Source organism: Glycine soja, chromosome 20, assembly GCF_004193775.1.
Source record: "Glycine soja cultivar W05 chromosome 20, ASM419377v2, whole genome shotgun sequence".
Lineage (NCBI taxonomy): Eukaryota > Viridiplantae > Streptophyta > Magnoliopsida > Fabales > Fabaceae > Glycine > Glycine soja.
The window spans coordinates 26,371,637-26,391,726 of NC_041021.1; the positions used below are offsets into that span (position 1 = coordinate 26,371,637).

General features: G+C 36.8%; 1 protein-coding gene across 1 annotated transcript; it reads right to left on the reverse strand.

Annotated features, from left to right (window-relative positions):
• Positions 1-5,566: 5,566 nt before the first annotated feature.
• On the reverse strand, positions 5,567-6,777 carry LOC114402865 (mavicyanin-like). The gene is made up of 2 exons (XM_028365549.1): positions 6,487-6,777; positions 5,567-6,235 (listed from the first exon to the last, which is right to left on the reverse strand). Exons 1-2 carry the CDS (start codon positions 6,683-6,685, stop codon positions 5,853-5,855), a joined length of 582 nt encoding a protein of 193 aa, XP_028221350.1. The 5' UTR covers positions 6,686-6,777; the 3' UTR covers positions 5,567-5,852.
• Between the last annotated feature and the right edge of the window lie 13,313 nt (positions 6,778-20,090).

The window sequence follows — 20,090 nt, forward strand, 5'->3', positions numbered from 1 at the left end:
AAAATCTAAGTGTAAATCACTTAATCTGTGTTGTCTTAGAGTCATGTTTAGTCATAGTAATTGTCACATTATGTTCTAAGTTTGTGTTGAATTTTTATTTTGTTTATTGAATTCTAGATACATTTGTTCATGTATTCTTGTCATTCTTAGCCTATCTTTTGAATTTTAAGTCTAATTCATGCATGTTATTTAGTTCATAACATGTTCTAAATCAATTCCTAGAAGTAGTCTTGTTGTTGAACTCTTTTTTTGTTTTCTAAGTTTCCTACATGATGCCTATGATGAAGTTGAGTTGTGGTGCTGAGTTGTGGTTGGATCTGTGAATCAAAATAAGTCTTAAGCTATCTTGAATTTTGTTATTAAAGATAATTGAGCATAAGCAAACACAAATTATAACTATCCAAGCCTTAAGCAACATAAACACTACTCTTGATTTCTAGGCTGAAATCGCTGGTGCTGGCAGCTTGAACTTACAAACTTGCATAAATTACTGGGAATTGGTCACTACGTTTTTTGAGCTGAAATTTTTACTTAATTTTCTAGACATCTGGACCAAAATTATAAAAAAAGAACCAAGAGATTTGGATTAAAGAAACAAAATAAGAAAAATCACACAAGTTGGCTGAAAATCAGTGTCTAGGAAAAAAAAGTGAAAGGAAAGTGTGCTTGTTGTTTTGGCTCAAAATTTGTTCTATAATTGGTGCCTATTTTATATCAATCCTAGTTCTGAAATTTTAATTGAAAATTATTGTGAAAAAAAGTGCCAAAACTAGAGGTTTCTTGAGTCTTTTTTTTTAGTTTTTCTACTCTACTCTAGAGCCATTCTAGGTTTCTCTTTGAGTCCTAGCTTGCTTTTGTGTGTTTTTCATTACTTTAATTGTTGAATAATCCTTAAAAACTTGTCTTGTTAAAACTCTATTAGTTTAGCTTTCATTTCATTTTATTTTTTTTGTCTTTGGTTATTTCTTGTCTCTTTGTTTCCTTGCTTGTGAGTTGCCATATAGGGAATTGGAAAGGAGGATTGGTGCCATACCTTGAAGAATTTGAGTCAAGAAGCAAGGAGCCAACCACCTTAAGAGCTATTGGACTAAGAAGCACTCCAAATTGAGTGAAACACCAAAGAGAGAATAGCCACCACAATTGAGGACTTTTTTTTGTAATTTTGTAATTGGCAATTTGCTTTGCTTTCAAATTTTGTAACAAAAAGGTCTTTCATTGGAAGTAAGTTGGGAGCCTCCAATAGGTCACCCTACTTCCATTTGTGTGTAATAATTTTAGGCAATTTTTCCTTAGGATAGTGAGTGTTTTGTTGGGAACCTTAAATGAGGTCATCCAAACACTCTTAGGATCCGCCTAGTTTGCATTTCTTGCACTTTAATTTCTTGCTTACTTTCATAGCTTATTTCCTTTACCCTCCATTGTCAAACTGCCTAAGACTAGTTCCCAAGAAAGATAAGGATAAGACCATAGAGAAATACACCCCTAAGACTAGTTCCCAAGAAAGGACTAGCAACATTAAATACTTCAAATGTCTTGGGAGAGGTCACATTGCCTCTCAATGCCCCACAAAGAAAACCATGATTATGAGGGGTCAAGACACTTATAGTAGTCAAGAGGAGACTACTTCTTCCTCTTCCTCTAGTGGAAGTGAAGATGAAGTAAGGGGTGAAGAGTCTAGTGAGGAAGTCTACCCCCATGAAGAAGGTGACCTCCTAATGGTTAGAAGGCTCCTTGGAGGTCAATCTTGTGATCTATCTCAATCCCAAAGAGAGAACATCTTTCATACAAGATGCAAAAATTTTAGATAAAACTTGTTCTCTCATTGTGGATAGTGGATCTTGTTGCAGTTGTTGTAGCACAAGATTAGTTTCCAAGTTGAACCTCACTATCATTCTTCACCCAAAACCTTATAAACTTCAATGGCTCAATGAACAAGGGGAAATGATAGTTAACCAACAAGTGAAGATACATTTCTCCATTGGGACATATAAAGATGAAGTTAATTGTGATATAGTTCCCATAGAGGCAGGGCATATTCTTTTAGGAAGGCCATGGCAATTTGATAGGAAGATCATTTACAATGGCCTAACTAATGAGATTACCCTCACCCATCTTGGCACTAAATTTGTGTTGCATCCTCAAACACCTTCACAGGTGGCTAAGGATCAACTAACTATGAAAGATAAGAGGGATGAGGAAGAAAAACTAGAAAAACAAAAGAAAAAGAAGGATAGTAAGGTCTTATCTTCAAAGGCCAAGGGGAAGGAAAAAAAGGAAAAGGATTCCTCCAAGAAGATTGTTAAGAAGGAAAATCATTTTGCAACAAAAAGTGATATCAAAAGAGCACTCCTTCTTAAACAATCTTTCTACCTTCTCCTATCAAGGGAAGCGTCCCTTAGCACCGCCATACCTCTTGAGCTTGAGGTTATTCCTCAAGTAAAGGAGTTTTTGGATGAGGGTTTGGTTCGTAAGAGCTTAAATCCTTGTGCTTTGTTGGTACCCAAAATAAGTATTATGAGGCACCAAATCCCTATGATAGGTGGTATGATGAATGTGTTGAGTGGTGCAATCCTCTTTTGTAAAATCACTCATGCACCCAACATCTTCATGATTTGTGTACATAGGGACTCATTAGGTAGGTTTGTTCTTATTTTTTGTTTCAATACAAACTTAGGTGCTCATATGGGACACCTTAGGTTTGTCATAATTTTTTGTAGGAATAATTAACATGAAAATAAAGAAAAATGTATGTTTTATTCCATTACTTTCCTTAACTTTTTAAATAGTGATCAAGGGCTTCCCATGGACCCTAAGAAAATAAAGGTCATTCCTGAGTGGCCTACTCCACTATGTATAAGGGAAATTTGGGGTTTCAATGACTTAACAAACTTTTACAAAAGGTTTGTCCCATATTTTTCTATACTTGTAGCACCACTCATTGAGTTGGTGAGGAACTATACTCTCTCATGGGAAGATAGTCAGGAAAGGGGTTTTTAGTCCTTACCCTACTCTAACATATCCAACATCACTAATACATATGTTTTTATTCGTTTTACAAGTGTTGAGGAAAGAATCCCTAAGTTTCAAGAACCTCTTGATTTGAGGTCAAATCCTTTTCAAGGGGGAGGGAATGATGCAATCCTACCCCCCCCAAGGACATTGGATAGAAGACTCCAAGAAGATTGGGCCAGAGATGCAAGAGAATGCCTTAGGGTTCTCATGAGCCTTAGGGTAGATTTCGGGCCCATGAGCTAAGAATGAGCTCACTTATCTTTGTACATATTAGATTAAGGTTTCATTATTTTTGGGCCTTGTATTTAGGGCTCCATAATGTAGGTAGGGTACCCTAGAAATGTAGGATTTTTCAGCCCTTGTATTTTAGGGCACCTAGACTAGTTTTTGTATTAGGGGTAGTTTTGTAATTTCACATGCATTAAGTGAATATTTGGTGTGTGTTGGAAAATAAATTTAATTGAATTGGGAGAAGCCCAATCCAATTAAATTTTAGAGGGGGAGGTGAGCATTTGCTTGCTACATCCCATTGTCATATCATATAGTCACACTTTGTGCATGTCCTTCATGCTTTACATGCCTCATGACACCTACGCACACTTAGTGAAAAATCTTTGACTTGATCTTGGATTAGTAGGCTAAATCATAGCTAAATTTCACTAATCATAGTTAGTGAAATTTTGGCTCTAAAATTTGGCTCCACAAATTCAATTTCAAATTCAAGTAAAATTTTAATAAAAATTCAAATTTCCCTCTAATTTTGTGTGACACTTAGGTTATAAATAGAGGCCATGTGTGTGCATTTTTTCAATTTTGATCATTCAAAAATTAAACTTCAGATTTCAGAGCTCTTTTAGAGCACAAAATTTCGTGCTCTTCTCTTCCTCTCCCTTCATTCATCTCTTTTTTCCTCCAAGCTCTTATCAATGGCCTCTTATGGTGGTGAGCTTCTTCTAGACTCATCTTCTCCTTGAAGTGGCGTCTCCTCTCTCTCTTCCTTCTCCATTCCGCTGCCATTCATCTTCCAAGAAGCAAAGAAATTCATTGATGAAGAAGATCTTAGGCCTACAAGCTCCAATGGAGCTTACATCATGTGGTATCAAGAGTATCTTCATCTAGGTGATGTTCTTTTGCTTCCTTTATCTTTTTGTTCGGTGTATTCTCTTTAATTTTCTGTTCTTCATCTTATTCTCCATGTATATCATGTGAAATCCATTGATGAAGAAGATCCTAAGCCTACAAGCTCTAATGGAGCTTACATCACCTAGTACCAAATTGTTTGCAACACCTACAAAATTGACCCAACGAGGATCCTCACTCCCTCCTAGTGCATTTGATTAGGTTTTGGGTCATTTTTCTGGGATTTTGTCTCTTGAAGGGGATGATGGTCAAACACAAGTCAAAGCTCTTCAACATGTTGGATTCGAATTGGTCATGGACATAGGCGCAACAAAGCCATTTTTTTAACAAAGGACCTTGTATCTTCAAATGTCTTCTCAGATAGTGACGGTTTTTAGTTACCACTATAATAAACTAATTATTTCAAAATTCAAGTGTTGAGAGAAGATTAACATTTCAAACGAAAAATTAAAAGAAAAAACCCCCCAAAATGAGATATTTTAAAAACTTAATTTACCTAAATAAAACAACTACAAAACATAATTGATCAAAAGTGATATTGATCATATATATATCCGTCTTGAGGATGTGTATGAGAGATGATTTTTACTTTTGGACTAAGATGATTTATTTGTTTTTGTCGAGTTGAACTTCTCAAGCCCAACCATAAATTATTATCAAGCATCTTTTACATGAATTTAAAAAACTTCAATCTAGGTCTCATAACCAAGGTTCGGGTTTTAATTTTTGTCTTTGACGTAGAGTTACAATTAAATGTATCATTTTATCTTAAATAAGTTAACTCAATCAAAGGAAATTAATTGACTGTGAAATAAAAACTCCGATTACCTCCTAGTTATAAAAAAAACTAGAAACAATATTTATTTATTTTTATTTATTTAATCTCAAAACAAGTGCCCCAATCTCGTTTCAAATTTCATACTAACTAGATTCTTCTCGCTACTTAAACCTAGCTAATGAATAGTGTAGTATTGCAATCTGAATCTCTCAACGTGATGAAGCGTTTCACAACTGGAAATCACCCAAATACTTTAATGCAAAGATCCAAAGTCCACTTGATTTGTAAGTGAGTGTGCAAGTAACGGACAACTCCCCCACCCAATGCACATTTTTAGCTGGCAAACCTGTCTCTAATTTCTTTTCCATATTTTTTTGTTTATACATATTATTTTCTTTTTCATTTATAGGGAATCCCCACCTGATCGATTGTCACAAAAATTATAATTTGATACCCATCGTTAGATTACCTTTGAACTTGGAGATAAATATAGTGTTACCTGTTACACACACGCATCTCGTGAACAAAATGGAGAGAATTATTGAATTTCTTTTTTCTTTTTGGCACATTTCATACGCATTATATTCCTTCTCTTCTCTCCTTGAATAGAAATACATGATTGCCGTCCACCATATGTTTTGGGATTCTTAAATCATAACCATATAGCATTATATTGATGAAACAATTACAATTCCTTGGGAAAAAGAAAAACAATTTCCTATAAACAGTTACTTTATAGGAAATTAAACCCCGCGCAGGTGCACAAATAAAATAAAAAACCAGATAAATTAAAAGAAGAAAAAAAAACTAAAGTACTAATATCTATCAATAGTTACATTTCCTTGGGAAAAAGAAAAAAAAAAGCTCAAGAAGAGTATGACCGTGTACATTACTAAGTTATCTTTACTTGTGGGTGGTCACATTATGCTAGGGAGCAGTGCACATAACATAGGAAGAATCCAATAATTATGAGGGAAAATTTTGAAGTTAGGTGAGGTGAGGAAGAAGTAGAGGGAGCCATGGGAATGTTGCCAAATACAGTTGGGTAAGAGGGTGCGTTTAGAGGCAATGAAGTTGGAGCAAGTGCGTTCGTGTTTCCCCCAACCCCCACGGTTATATGAAGCTTTTGATTCTTTTGGCAATGACCAGCCTCTCCACTGGTGAAGTAGAAGTCACCCTCTGATGTAATGTTTAACAACGAGTTACCATTGTTCATGTACAAAATCGGATCTTTAAGGTTGCAGCTCTTGTAGGATTCCTCTGTTACTTGAATCACTGAATCTTGACTTGGTGGGTATAGAAACACTACACATATATACAAAAATGAGCTAATTAATTAAGAATTAACATGTTATTGTGATATAAAACTACTTATAAAGTAAAAAGGGAAATGAATCGAGATATAAGGTTGACTTATGAAGTGAATTTGAGGGTAAAAAGGAAGAAGAAAAAGAGAGATCACGACTTCGAATATTTTTACCAATATTTCTAATAAAATTGACATTTTTCCATTAAAAAAGGAAAGAAAGAGGAATGGATATGAAGGAAGAACTTACGGAGGGAATCACCAATGCTGAGGTAGTGGTATTTGGACCATTTGTCGTATAGTTGTGAACTTGGTGAAATGGGGATTCCCCAGGAATCTAGATCTCCAACTTTGTACTGGTAGCACCGCACCTTGGTTTGGATTTGGACCAACGTAACCAAGAGAGACACCAAAAAGAGGTTAAATCTAGGATTTCTAAGATTGGTCATTATGGTTCTGATCACTCCTCACGCAAACTTGGATTTTCTTAGATTTAAGAGCCGATCAAATGAGGAGGGGGGAAAGGGAGACATGTAATTGGCCATAGTGTGCCCACTGCAAGCTTTTGATAATGACATCACAAAGTTCCCCTAAATGTCAATTTACCTTAGTGCCCTCTTCCCCCTAACCCAACCATTGAACATTTTAATAGTGCCATTTCATTTATCTAATTGGCTGCCAAATATTTATTTCTTATAAAGAGCCCAAGTCAAATATTATTCAGTATATGAACAAAAAATCAAATTTAATGGTTTGGGTAAAGATAAGCAATGAGACTGAGGATTTGGTAAGAGTAAGAACTAAGAATAAGAATGGCTATACCATTATTGAGCTTGAGGGACATAAAAATGGCATGAGGGTTAAGACTGGAAAACAGATCAATTATTATAACGCGTGTAATTGGCACATGTGCCAGCTGACAGTTTATATGGTTTGTAAGGTTTTGTAGTTTAACTGTGTGTGACATTGTAACATTATCATGTGCTGTGGTGCATAGTTATGGCACGAAGCAAGCTGTCCAGGCATATCACATGGTTTACGAAATGGGATTGCGCGAATGCAAACAAACAAACAAGAGCAGATTTAGAACAAAAAACCTAAATCACACCTAAGATATTTATGACCCATAACAATGCTTGCATGGACTTTTGATTATTGAATGTTGTATAGAGTATACCCGTTAATCTACACCACATATGGTCTAATTCTTATTTCGATGTCTCATTGTTGACACTTGACACCCTTTTCAATTAGGCCAATTGGAACAATCAAAGCAAAAAACAATGATCTCCATCTAAATATTTAATTAAGTCTTTCAAACATTTTGAATATTTAGGGAGGATAAAACAATAAGCATAAAATATTAGAAATACTTCTTAACTCATTGATTAAATATGTGAATACAAGAGAGTTTTATATAGACTTGTTTTTCCCTATAACGGTAGAATAAGAAGGAATCTAGTCATAGGATAAAAAGGTAAAAACAGAAAACATGTGCAAGGACAATACACAGCTAATGACAACAAAATAATAATGGAAAAATCTAGAAAGAAGATTCTAGAATTACATGATCCTTCTAATAGGACAAGTATCTGATCATGTGTGGTCCTTGAGCTGAGGTATATGCTGCTCTTGTTGATATTTTAATACCCCTCACAAGCTAGAGGTGCAAAGATGTCCTACAGCTCTAGCCTGAAAAGGTTGCTTCTGAATAAGCTTGGCAGAAGTGCTTTAGTAAAAATATCAACAATTTGATTGCTGCTAGAGACATGCAACAACTTCATGACTCCTTGTTAAAGCTTTTCTCTTACTATGCGACAATCTATGTCAAGATGCTTGGTGCCTTCATGGAAAACCAGAGTTGCAGCAATATGGATGGCACTTTGATTGTCACAATACAAAACTAGAGGGCAAGAACATGTGATGTGGAGATCTTGTAGGAGAAAAATGAGCCATTGCAATTCACTAGTAGTTGACGCCAAAGCGCAATACTGGGCCTTAGAAGAAGATCTTGAGATTGTGTCCTGCTTTTTAGTTTTCCATGATACAAGAGAGTTTCCTAAAAAAAGCAATACCCTACAACAGATTTTCTTAAATCAAAGCATGTTGCCTAGTCAACATTGGTAAAGTCTTACAAATGAATTGAAGATGTTCTATTAAAGAACAACCCTTAACCAAGAGAGCCTTTTAGATAACGTAACACCCTATGAGTAGCTGGAAGATGAATTTGAGTAGGATTTGACATGAATTGGCTTAACTGTTGGGTGGAAAACATAATATATGGACGAGTATTGGTAAGATATATTAAGTGTCCAATTAATCTTTTGTAGGGTAGAGGATCAACTAATTCTTTTCCTAAATCCTTACTAAGCCATAGTGAACTATCCATTGGAGTGGAATAAGGCTTGGATCCAAGCATGCCTGATTTAGTAAGGAGGTTCAAACAGTACTTGTGTTGGCACAAAGAAATTCCGTTGGATGAATATGCAACCTCGAGACCAAGGAAATACTTCAATAGACCCAAATCCTTGATTCAAAAGTGGGAATCAAGAACTTGTTTGATTGTGACCATTTCAGCTTGACAATGTCTAGTTAATACAATGTCGTCAACATACACAATTAAGGCAGTGAGATTTGTCTTCTCAGCTTTTATGAACAAGTTGTGATCAGAGTGTGCTTGTTTGTATCCACAAGACATTAACAAAATGGATAGCTTGTCATACAAGGCCCGGCTTGTCAGGCCATATAAAGATTTTAATAACTTGCATTTAGAAGGTGAGGCATTTTCAATACCAGGAGGAATTTTCATAAAGACATCCTCTAAAAGTTCTGCATGAAGGAAGGCATTGCTAATGTCCAGTTAATGAAGTTCTCATTGATTGATAGATGCAATAGCAAGGATCCCCCAAATAGTTGTTGATCGAGGCCGTACCCGAATCAAATAAACATTAAAATGTAGTAACTAGGAAGTGATTCTAGGTCGTTTCCCAACGAGCAATGATAAACCAAATGTTCATAACAGATAATAGGAAATAGTAACAAATTGGGGGGGGGGGGGGGGCTGTTTGCTTTTGTAAATTAAATAGCGAGTAAAATTGAATTAGAAAAATATCAGAATTAAAATACGTTGTTTCCCCTTGATTCACAAGCAAGTCTCTTATCCTAGGTTGCGAGAATTTATCCATTATCAATTTAACCACTTAATTCAACCCTAAATTAAATTACTAAGCGAAATTCAACATAAGGCATTCATTATGTGATTAAGCATCACATACACCAATTACTCATAAACGATCATTAAGCATGAACGTAAATTAAGCACAGAGACAATTAATCAAGCACTAAGCATGCATGAATTAATAGCAACAAATTCAGAGTAGTTAGTGAAGAGGAAAAAAATTGAACAGAATTTAACAGTAATAATAGAACCTCAAAGAGAACTGTGTTTGATCCTCAAGAGAAAACAACGTTGCGGACTTAGCCTTCCATTAATCAAATAGAGAACGAAATTTTATTGATAAAACTAAAAGTCTGAACTGGAATTGTAAAAAATGAAAATAAAAGAGAAAGAGAAGAGAGACTAAAACTATAAACGAAAAATAGAAGAGAGAGAGGAGAGAGAGCTAAACTAGAACCTTGGTGCTGTTATATAGTTTTTCAACCCCAAAGCTTACAAATCTATTTTAAATCCAAGCCCATAAGTAAAATCAAATCAAATCTAGATAAGATAAGATCTAGATGAAATAATATCTAGATGAGATCAAATCTAAATAATATCTAGATAAGATAAGATCTAATTTTGTAGAATAAATTAGTCTGCCCTCTTCAAGTCCAAGCCCAATTCTGGATTCAAGCCCAAAGCTTCATTAATTCCTGAAATTAGATTAAAAACATCAAATTAGCTGAGTGGGCCCAAATAATAAAACTGCCTAATTAATTTGACAATTAAGACTAATCAGTACTTAAAATGGTGCAAAAATGATTAAGAAATAGGAGAAAATAATGGCACATCAGTTGCCATTTTCACTATAGGGGAAAAAGTCTCAAAGTCCTTAATTGCTTTAGTTTGGGAGAAACCTTTAGCTACAAGCCACACCTTGTACCTCTCAATACTCCCTTCTGGATTTCTCTTGATCTTATCCACCCATTTGCATCCAATGGGTTGGACATTGGGAGGAGTCTCAACAACAGTCCAGGTTTCATTCATAATCAAAGCTTCAATTTCAGCCTTCATTACATCCCTCCAACATTGTTTTTGAAGGGCTTTCTGATAACTTAAAGGCTCAATGTCAGCAGATAAAGACATTAAATAATGATTATGCGAATTAGAAATAGAAGAATAAGACATAACAAAATGTAATGGATACAAGCAATTTGATGAAGTTTGAGTAATGAGATTGTAGTAACAGTCAACGAGGTTGATAGGGGGTTTATCGATTCAAATGGAGCGACGTGGAGGGACAAGTTGAGGTAGGGCTCTATTTAAGGGTGGGTAAGAAAATGAATCAGAATTAGGATGAGGCAAAGTGTCATTTTTAGAAATCGAGGGTGAGGGCGATTTGGATGAGGATGCACAAGTGTGACTTAGACGAAGGCAAATTGGACTCGCTGTTTATAGATTCAGGTATAGTTGTTGCTTGGGGCACTCGGCATTTTTGCTGGGGGCACCCAGCAACATGGGTGAAAGGTCTAAAATGCCCTTCACCCTTTCTTATAAAAGGCAATAGTGACTCGTCCGTACAAGTCACTATTCATTCTTCTTTCTCGCGCCCTTTCTTCTTCTTACGAACTGCTTCTTCTTCCTCTTTTCTCCGGTGCTTCTTCTTCGTCTCTTCTCCGACGTCAGTGGTTGTTGTTCCTCTTTTCTCCGGCAGTGGTTCTTGTTCCTGTTTTCGTGGTGGTCCGTGGTTGTTGTTGTGGTGCTTTCGTCTTCTTCGGCCGTTGTTCCTTTGGTCTTCTTGATTGCCTTAAGGTTAGTGAATCCTTCTCCTTAGCTTTTCTATATTGTATTGTTGTGTTTTGGTTTGCATTGGTTGTGCGCCTGATGTGTCATTATTTTCTCCTATTTCTTAACCCTTTTTGCACCATTTTAATTACTGATTAGTCTTAATTGTCAAATTAATTAGACAGTTTTATTATTTAGGCTCATTCAGCTAATTTAATGTTTTTAATCTAATTTCAGGAATTAATGAAGCATTGGACTTGAATCCAGAATTGGGCTTGGACTTGAAGAGGGTAGACTATTTTATTCTACCAAATTTTATCTTATCTAGATATTATTTAGATTTGATCTCATCTAGATATTATTTCATCTAGATCTTATCTTATCTAGATTTTATTTTATTTATGGGCTTGGATTTAAAACAGATTTGTAAGCTTTGGGGCTGAAAAACTATATAACAGCACCAAGGTTCTAGTTTAAGCCCTTTTCTCCCTCTTCTCTTCTCTCTCTCCTCTCCTCTCTCTCTTTTTCATTTTAGTTTTAGAGTGCTACTCTCTTTTCCATTTTAGTCACTTTTCATTTTAGCAATAAAATTTCATTCTCTATTGATTAATGGAAGGCTAAGTCTCCAGCGTTGTTTTCTCTTGAGGACCAAGCACAATTCTCTTTGAGGTTCTATTATTACTATTAAATTCTGATCAGTTTTTCCTCTTCACTAATTACTCTGTATTTATTGCTATTAATTCATGCATGCTTAGTGCTTGATTAATTGCCTCTGCACTTAATTTACGTTCATGCTTAATGATCGTTTATGATTAATTGGTGTATGTGGTTCTTAATCACATAATAAATGCCTTATGTTGAATTTCGCTTAGTAATTTAATTTAGGGTTGGATTAAGTGGTTGAACTGATAAAGAATAAACTCTCGTAACCTAGGATAAGAGACTTGCTTGTGAATCAAGGGGAAGCATCGTGTTTTAATTCTGATATTTTCTAATTCACATCTATTCACTGTTTAATCTACAAAAGCAAACAACTCCCCCCCCCCCCAATTCGTTACTATTTTCCTACTATCTGTTATGAACATTTGGTTTATCATTACTCGTTGGGAAACGACCTAGGATCACTTCCTAGTTACTGCATTTTAATGTTTATTTGATTCGGGTACGGCCTCGATCAAATTTGGCGCCGTTGCCGGGGAGCAGTGTCCAAAGGTTCATAATAGCTGGTGATTTATGTTTTATGTTTAGTTGTTTTATGCTTTCGTGTGTTGTGTTAGTGTTGTGTTAGTGTTGCGTTAGTGTTGTTTAGTGTCTTGCTATTTTGTTTAGTGTGGTGTTTTGTTTAGTTTTTTTGTTCAGCGCTTCCCCTATTTCAGTTTTTGTGTTTTGCTCTGAATAGTACTTTGCGACGGATTTAGCGACCACTTTTGCTGATCTGGAAAGCAGAGTAGTAGTGCAAATCCCTTAGCGACTGAATTAGTGACTGCTGCTGACAATTTAATTGGAGATTTTTGTTTTGATAGTTAGGGTTGTTATTTTTGGCTGAATTTTGGTGTGGTAGGTTCTTTTGACTCATATTTTGTGTGAAAAATACCAGGAACACTTGTTGTGGCCAGATTTGAGAACTTGTGTTTAGCAAAACTTCAAACAACCATAACTTTTGCTCCAGGTATCAGAATGACTATTTTTATATATGTATGTGGGGTAGAAAAAAATTTCCCATATCGTGGCATCCTTCCAAAGGCTGGCTGAGGTCTCTAGCTAGCCAAACTCGCCTGTTTACTAGTTTTTTTTATTTTTCAAGTTTTATTGTTTTATTTTTCTAAACTTTCCTTAGGTAGTTTCCATAGTTAGACTTTGAATTTTTGCCTGAAAATTTGTGTGCCATCTTTTCATGATTTTAGGGTGTTGCTCAAAAAACTTTCAAGTCATTTGGATATCATTTGAGGGTAGCTATAGGTCAAACCTACATTGTTACTTGCATAAGAAGGCAACTAGTTGTGCATGCTGAATGTAGTGTATGACTAGAGACAATCCATCTAACTTACAACCCTTTGATCCTGAGATAGATAGGACATTTCATAGATTAGTTAGGCATCATTTTGTACCTTTTGAGCATCCTGAGCATTCTGTTATTGGTGAGACTGAGCATTTTGTGGTTGGTAATTTTAAACATCCTGATTTTGAGCATTATAGTTTTGAGCATTCTGATTTTGAGCATTCTGAGAACATGGCCCAACCTCCACCCCGTGAGAGGACTCTAAGGGAAATGGCTGCACCTGATTTCACCTACGAAAGCTTGTGCATCCAATACCCTGATGAGGATGTCCCATATGTTCTTAAAACTGGACTGATCCATTTGCTTCCAAAGTTTCATGGCCTTGCAGGTGAAGACCCGCACAAACATCTGAAAGAATTCCATATTGTTTGCTCCACCATGAAACCCCCAAATGTCCAGGAGGATCACATATTTCTGAAGGCTTTTCCTCATTCTTTAGAGGGAGTGGCAAAGGACTGGCTTTATTACCTTGCTCCACGGTCCATCATGAGCTGGGATGACCTCAAGAGAGTATTCTTAGAAAAACATTTCCCTGCTTCCAGGACCACGACCATCAGAAAGGATATTTTAGGCATTAGGCAACTCAATGGGGACAACCTATATGAATACTGGGAGAGATTTAAAAAACTATGTGCCAGCTGCCCTCACCACCAGATTTCTGAGCAGCTTCTTCTCCAATATTATTATGAAGGACTCACTAACATGGAGAGAAGTATGATAAATGTTGCCAGTGGTGGAGCCCTTAGAGACATGACCCCTGTTGAAGCCATAAATTTAATTGAGAAGATGGCTTCCAACTCCCAACAGTTTAGTGTCAGAAATGATGCTATTGTCATTAGAGGAGTGCATGAAGTAGCCACGAATTCATCTTCATCAGCTGAAACTAAGAAGCTTGGGGGTAAACTAGATGCCTTGGTTAACCTGGTAACCTAGCTGGCCTTGAATCAGAAGTTTGTACCTGTCGCAAGACTCTATGATTTATGCTCCTCTGCCGACCACCACACAGACCTTTGCCCTTCTATGCAGTAATTTGAAGCAATTGAACAGCCTGAAGCTTATGCTGCAAACATCTACAATAGACCTCCTCAACCTCAGCAGCAAAATCAGCCACAATAGAACAATTATGACCTCTCCAGCAACAGGTACAATCTCGGGTGGAGGAATCATCCCAACCTTAGATGGTCGAATCCTTTACAACAGCAGCAACAACAACAACAACCTTATTTTCATAATGCTGCTGGCCCAAGCAGACCATACGTTCCTCCACCAATCTAGCAGCAGCAACAACAACAACAACAACAACAACAACAACCCCAAAAACAGCAAACAGTTGAGGCTCCTCCGCAACCTTCCCTTGAAGAACTTGTGAGGCAAATGACTATGCAAAACATGCAGTTTCAACAAGAGACCAGAGCCTCCATTCAGAGCTTAACTAATCAGATGGGACAATTGGCTACACAGTTAAATCAACAACAGTCCTAGAATTCTGATAGATTACCTTCTCAATCTGTCCAGAATCCCAAAAATGTGAGTGTCATTACATTGAGGTCGGGAAAGCAGTGTCAAGGACCTCAACCAACAACATCTTCCTCATCCGCAAATGAACCTGCCCAACTTCACTCTACTCCAAAAAAAGATGATGACAAAAATTTAAAGAGTAAGTTACCTAACAATTTCTATGCAGGTGAATCTTCCACTGGTAATTCTAATTTAGAGAAGCAGCATATCCCTCTTCCATTCCCTCCAAGAGCAATTTCCAACAAAAAAATGGAAGAGGCAGAGAAGGAGATCTTGGAAACATTTAGAAAAGTAGAGGTAAACATACCTCTGCTGGATGTTGTGCACTAATAAGCGGAAGCTTAAAGGAAGTGAAAGAATTAGTATGGGCAGAAATGTTTCCGTATTGATTGGTAAATCTATTCCCCAAATCCCTAAAAAATATAAAGATCCAGGTACATTCAGCATACCTTGTTTATAGGGAATAGTAAGTTTGACAATGCCATGCTAGATTTAGGAGCTTTTGTTAGTGTTATGCCTCTTTCTATTTTTAATTCTCTATCTCTTGGCCCCTTGCAGTCAACTGATGTGATAATTCATTTAGCTAATAGAAGTGTTTCATAGAGGATGTCTTAGTTAGAGTTGGTGAACTGATTTTCCCTGTTGATTTTTATATTTTGAATATGGAGGAGGGATTTTCTAAACGATCAGTTCCTATCATTCTAGGCAGACCTTTTATGAAAACTGCTAGAACTAAGATATATGTATATGCAGGCACACTATCTATGGAGTTTGGTGATATAACTGTTCATTTTAATATTCTTGATGATATGAAACACCCATCTGAAGATCTTTCTGTATTCCGTGCTGAAATAATTGACCATGTTGTTGATGAATACATGACTGATCTTCATTCTAATCTGCATGCCTGTCACTCTTCATGCATTGAATATGAATTTGTACTTGATCATATGTCTGAATTTGATGCTGAGAGTGAATCTGAAATTGATATTGATTACATGTCTGGTGATGTTTTACCTCTTGAGATTGATTTTCTAGAGTCAGATAGAACTAACCATGTTTCAGGAAGTACACGTACCTCTGACTTTCTTTATGAGGTACAAGCTGAGAAACCATCTCTTTCTACCATTATCCAGCCGCCCACACCAGAATTGAAGCCTCTTCCATCAAATTTAAAATATGCTTACATGGATGATAGCAAAAGTTTTCTAGTAATTATATCTGCCTCCCTTGTTGATGAGCAAGAGGAAAAGTTGTTATCAGTTCTCAAGAAGCATAAGAAGGCTATAGGCTGGAACCTGACGGACATTCCTGGTATTAGCCCATCCACATGTATGCATCGGATAAATTTAGAGGATGGGGCTAAACCAGTAAGACAGCCACAAAGAAGACTCAACTCGATGATTCTTGATGTAATGAAGAAAGAGGTAACCAAGCTTTTGCAAGTTGGAATCATTTATCCTATCTCCGATAGTCAATGGGTGAGTCCTGTCTAGGTAGTCCCGAAGAAAAACGGCCTCACCGGGATCAAAAATGAGAAGGAGGAGCGGATTCCTACTCAGGTGCAAAATAGTTAGAGAGTCTGCATCGACTATAGGAGGCTGAACCAGGTTACCAAAAAGGACCATTTTCCCCTGCCATTCATTGACCAGATGATTGAACGCCTGGCAGGTAAATCTCACTACTATTTCCTTGATGGTTTTTCTGGTTATATGCAAATCACTATTGCTCCTGAGGATCAGGAAAAGACCACATTCATCTGCCCCTTTGGCACTTTTGCCTATAGGAGGATGCCTTTCGGCCTGTGCAATGCCCCTGGTACCTTCCAGCGGTACATGATCAGTATTTTTAGTGATTTTTTAGAAAATTGCATAGAGGTGTTTATGGATGATTTCACTGTATATGGATCCTCTTTTGATGTTTGTTTGGATAGTCTGGAAAAGGTTTTGAATAGATGCACTAACCTTGTTCTAAATTTTGAAAAATGTCATTTTATGGTTGAGCAAGGTATAGTTTTAGGCCACATTATTTCCAATAAGGGCATTGAAGTAGATCCTGCAAAAATTTCTATTATTTCACAATTTCCTTACCCCTCTTGCGTGCGAGAGGTGTGATCTTTTCTTGGTCATGTAGGATTCTACAGGCGCTTTATAAGGGATTTTAGCAAGGTAGCCCTTCCACTATCCAACTTGTTGTAAAAGGAGGAGGAGTTTGACTTTAATGATAAATGCAAAGAGGCTTTTGATTGCCTCAAAAGAGCAATGACTACCACCCCCATCATCCAGGCACCCGACTGGACAGCCCCTTTTGAGCTTATGTATGATGCATCAAATTATGCATTGGGGGCTGTCCTTGCTCAGAAAATTGATATATTTCCTAGGGTGATATATTATGCTTCTAGGACTCTAGATGCTGCCCAAGCGAATTATACTACAACTGAGAAAGAGCTACTAGCCATAGTTTTTGCTCTTGAAAACTTTCGTTCTTATTTGCTTGGTACTCGCATTATTGTTTATACTGACCATGCATCTTTAAAGTACTTGTTGAAGAAGGCCGATTCAAAGCCTAGGTTGATCTGATGGATGCTCTGGCTCCAAGAGTTGGACTTGGAGATCCTTGATAGGAGCGGAGCACAAAATTTAGTTGCTGATCATTTGATTCGGATCGAACATGTGTCTGATGAGGACTCACCCATTCGGGATGATTTCCCGGTTGATCATTTATATATATTGTATAGTATTTCTGATTCTCTTTCTACTCCCTGGTTTGCTAACATTGTCAATTATTTAGTTGCTTCTGTTTTTCCTCCCTTAGCATCTAAGGCTCAAAAAGATAAAATTAAAAGTGATGCTATGCATTTTATTTGGGATGACCCCTAATTGTGGAAATTGTGCAGTGATCAGGTCATTAGACGATGCATCCCAGATCATGAGACTGACTCAGTCCTGCAGTTCTGCCATTCTTCCGCACCGGGAGGTCATCTGGGTGTTCACAGGACAACTTGCAAAGTGCTTGAATGTGGCTTTTATTGGCCCCCCATCTTTAAAGATGCGTGGAAGATTTGTAGCACTTGTGAGCAGTGTCAGAGAGCAGGAAGTGCACTTACATGGCGACAACAAATGCCTCAGCAACCTATGCTATTCTGTGAGGTGTTTGATGTCTGGGGCATAGATTTCATGGGCCATTTTCCTGTCTCTTTTGGTTATGTTTACATTCTCCTTGCAATTGATTATGTTTCAAAATGGGTGGAAGCCAAGCCCACTAGAACTAATGATGCTAAGGTTGTTCCTTATTTTGTCAGATCTAATATGTTTTGCAGGTTTGGAGTACCTAAAGTAATCGTTAGTGATCAAGGAACCCATTTTTGCAACAAATCAATGCATGCCATGCTTAAAAAGTACGGGGTTGTACACAGGGTATCCACACCATACCACCCCCAAACCAATGGACAGACAAAAATTTCTAACAAGGAGATCAAGAGAATTTTAGAGAAGATTGTGCAACCAAGCAGGAAAGATTGGAGTACCAGGCTTGATGATGCTCTTTGGGCACATCGGACTGCCTACAAAGCACCATAGGAATGTCTCCTTATCAGGTTGTCTTTGGAAAGGTATGTCATCTTCCAATGGAGATTGAGCACAAAGCATATTGGGCAGTGAAGACCTGCAACTTCTCTATGGATCAAGCTGGTGAGGAAAGAAAATTGCAACTGAGTGAGTTAGATGAGATCCGCCTAGAAGCGTATGAGAATGCCAAGTTCTACAAAGAAAAGACCAAGAAGTTCCATGATAGCATGATAATTAAGAAGGACTTCATGGTTGGGCAAAAAATGTTATTGTATAATTCTAAGCTTGGACTCATGAGTGGTAAGTTGAGGTCTAAGTGGATTGGTCCTTTTGTTGTTACTAATGTATTTCCTTATGGTACAGTTGAGATAAAAAACGACTCCACAAACAAGAGCTTCAAGGTCAATGGACACCGACTTAAGCCATTTCTCACAAACCCTTCTTTAGTGGACGTAGGGGTGAAAGAGACTTCCTTACTCCACCCTACTCTTCCTCCACCATGACTTAGGGAGTTTTTCTTTTCCTATCTCCTCCTTTACTTTTATTACATTTGTCTGATTCTATTTGATGATTTAATTGCCTTTAATCTTTTAATTGTGCAACATTGAGGACAATGTGTTGTTTAAGTATGGGGGGAGTGTGTTCTTTGGTTTTGGTTTTGCTAGTTTTGTTGGATTTGTTAATTTTGTTAGTTTTGTTGGGTTTCTAGTTTAATATTTTAGGTCAATTCTGTTTGCATGTACAACTTTGCATGTTTTTCTTTGAATTATAGGATATGTTCAAGTAATGGGTAATTGTTTTGAAAATAAAAGTCTCTTGACATTTTGTGATTTGAAATCTTTGTTTTTCCTCTACATGTCATGATAGTTTTGAAAGCTCAATTTGAAAGTGATAAGTTTACCTTTGTGAGAATTTGAGCCATCCATCCTCATAATCATTTGGTGTGTTTTGCCCCATTGATTGCTTGCACCATAGCCTTGGCTTGATTCTTGTTGATGCTTCCTAATTCACATGCATATTTGGAAATGATTTAGGCAATTTTTTTTTTATAAGCCTCTAGCCAAATGGACTTACCTTGAATTAATTCCTTTGATAGCCCTTTTGAGCCTTGTTTCCCTTTCCTTGTTTTGAAGCTCTTTACAAGCCTTAAGTGAAAAACCATGATCTCACCTTAACCTTAAGGAATTTTGGAGCTTTGGAATTGTTTTGGGAATAAGTGTGGGGGGTTTTGTTGGATAACATGTTTTGTTGGCTATGCTTCATGATGTATTTTTGGGCCATACTGATGTACATTGTATATGGGTTAAATGTTGGACATGTTGCTGAATGATATGCTAGTTCTCAAATGCTACTGTTCAAAAAAGAAATTCAAGTTGAATCAATTCGAAAAAAAAAAAGCAATAAAGTTGAGTGAATAAGATCTTAAATGGAAAAAGAATGACGAGACTCTTGGCTCTACTCTTTGCGTTTAAAATTTTATCTTTAGGTTTTCTTATTTTTTTCTTAATATGCACTTATTCCCCATTGCTCCTCTATTCCTTTGGGATTTAGCTACTTATTCCATATTTTTCCCTACCTTGTCCTTGGCCCCATTACAACCTTAAAAGACCTTTTGATCCTCATGTGCTTGTGTTTATGGGTTGATTGTCAATTTTAGAATCTTGCCAAGTTTATGTGGTGTTGGTTTTCATGGGTGCTTTGAGGGTAAATAGTAGCCTAGACACTTGAGAGATAGAGTGTATATCTTGTGAGGCTTTATCACTTGT

Bases quoted from the DNA above. Each gene is read 5' to 3' on its own strand.
- LOC114402865 (XM_028365549.1), bottom strand. From the start codon at position 6,685: ATGACCAATCTTAGAAATCCTAGATTTAACCTCTTTTTGGTGTCTCTC. The intron at 6,236-6,486 runs GTAAGTTCTTCC...ATATATGTGTAG, and splicing joins CAGCATTGGTGATTCCCTCC to TGTTTCTATACCCACCAAGT.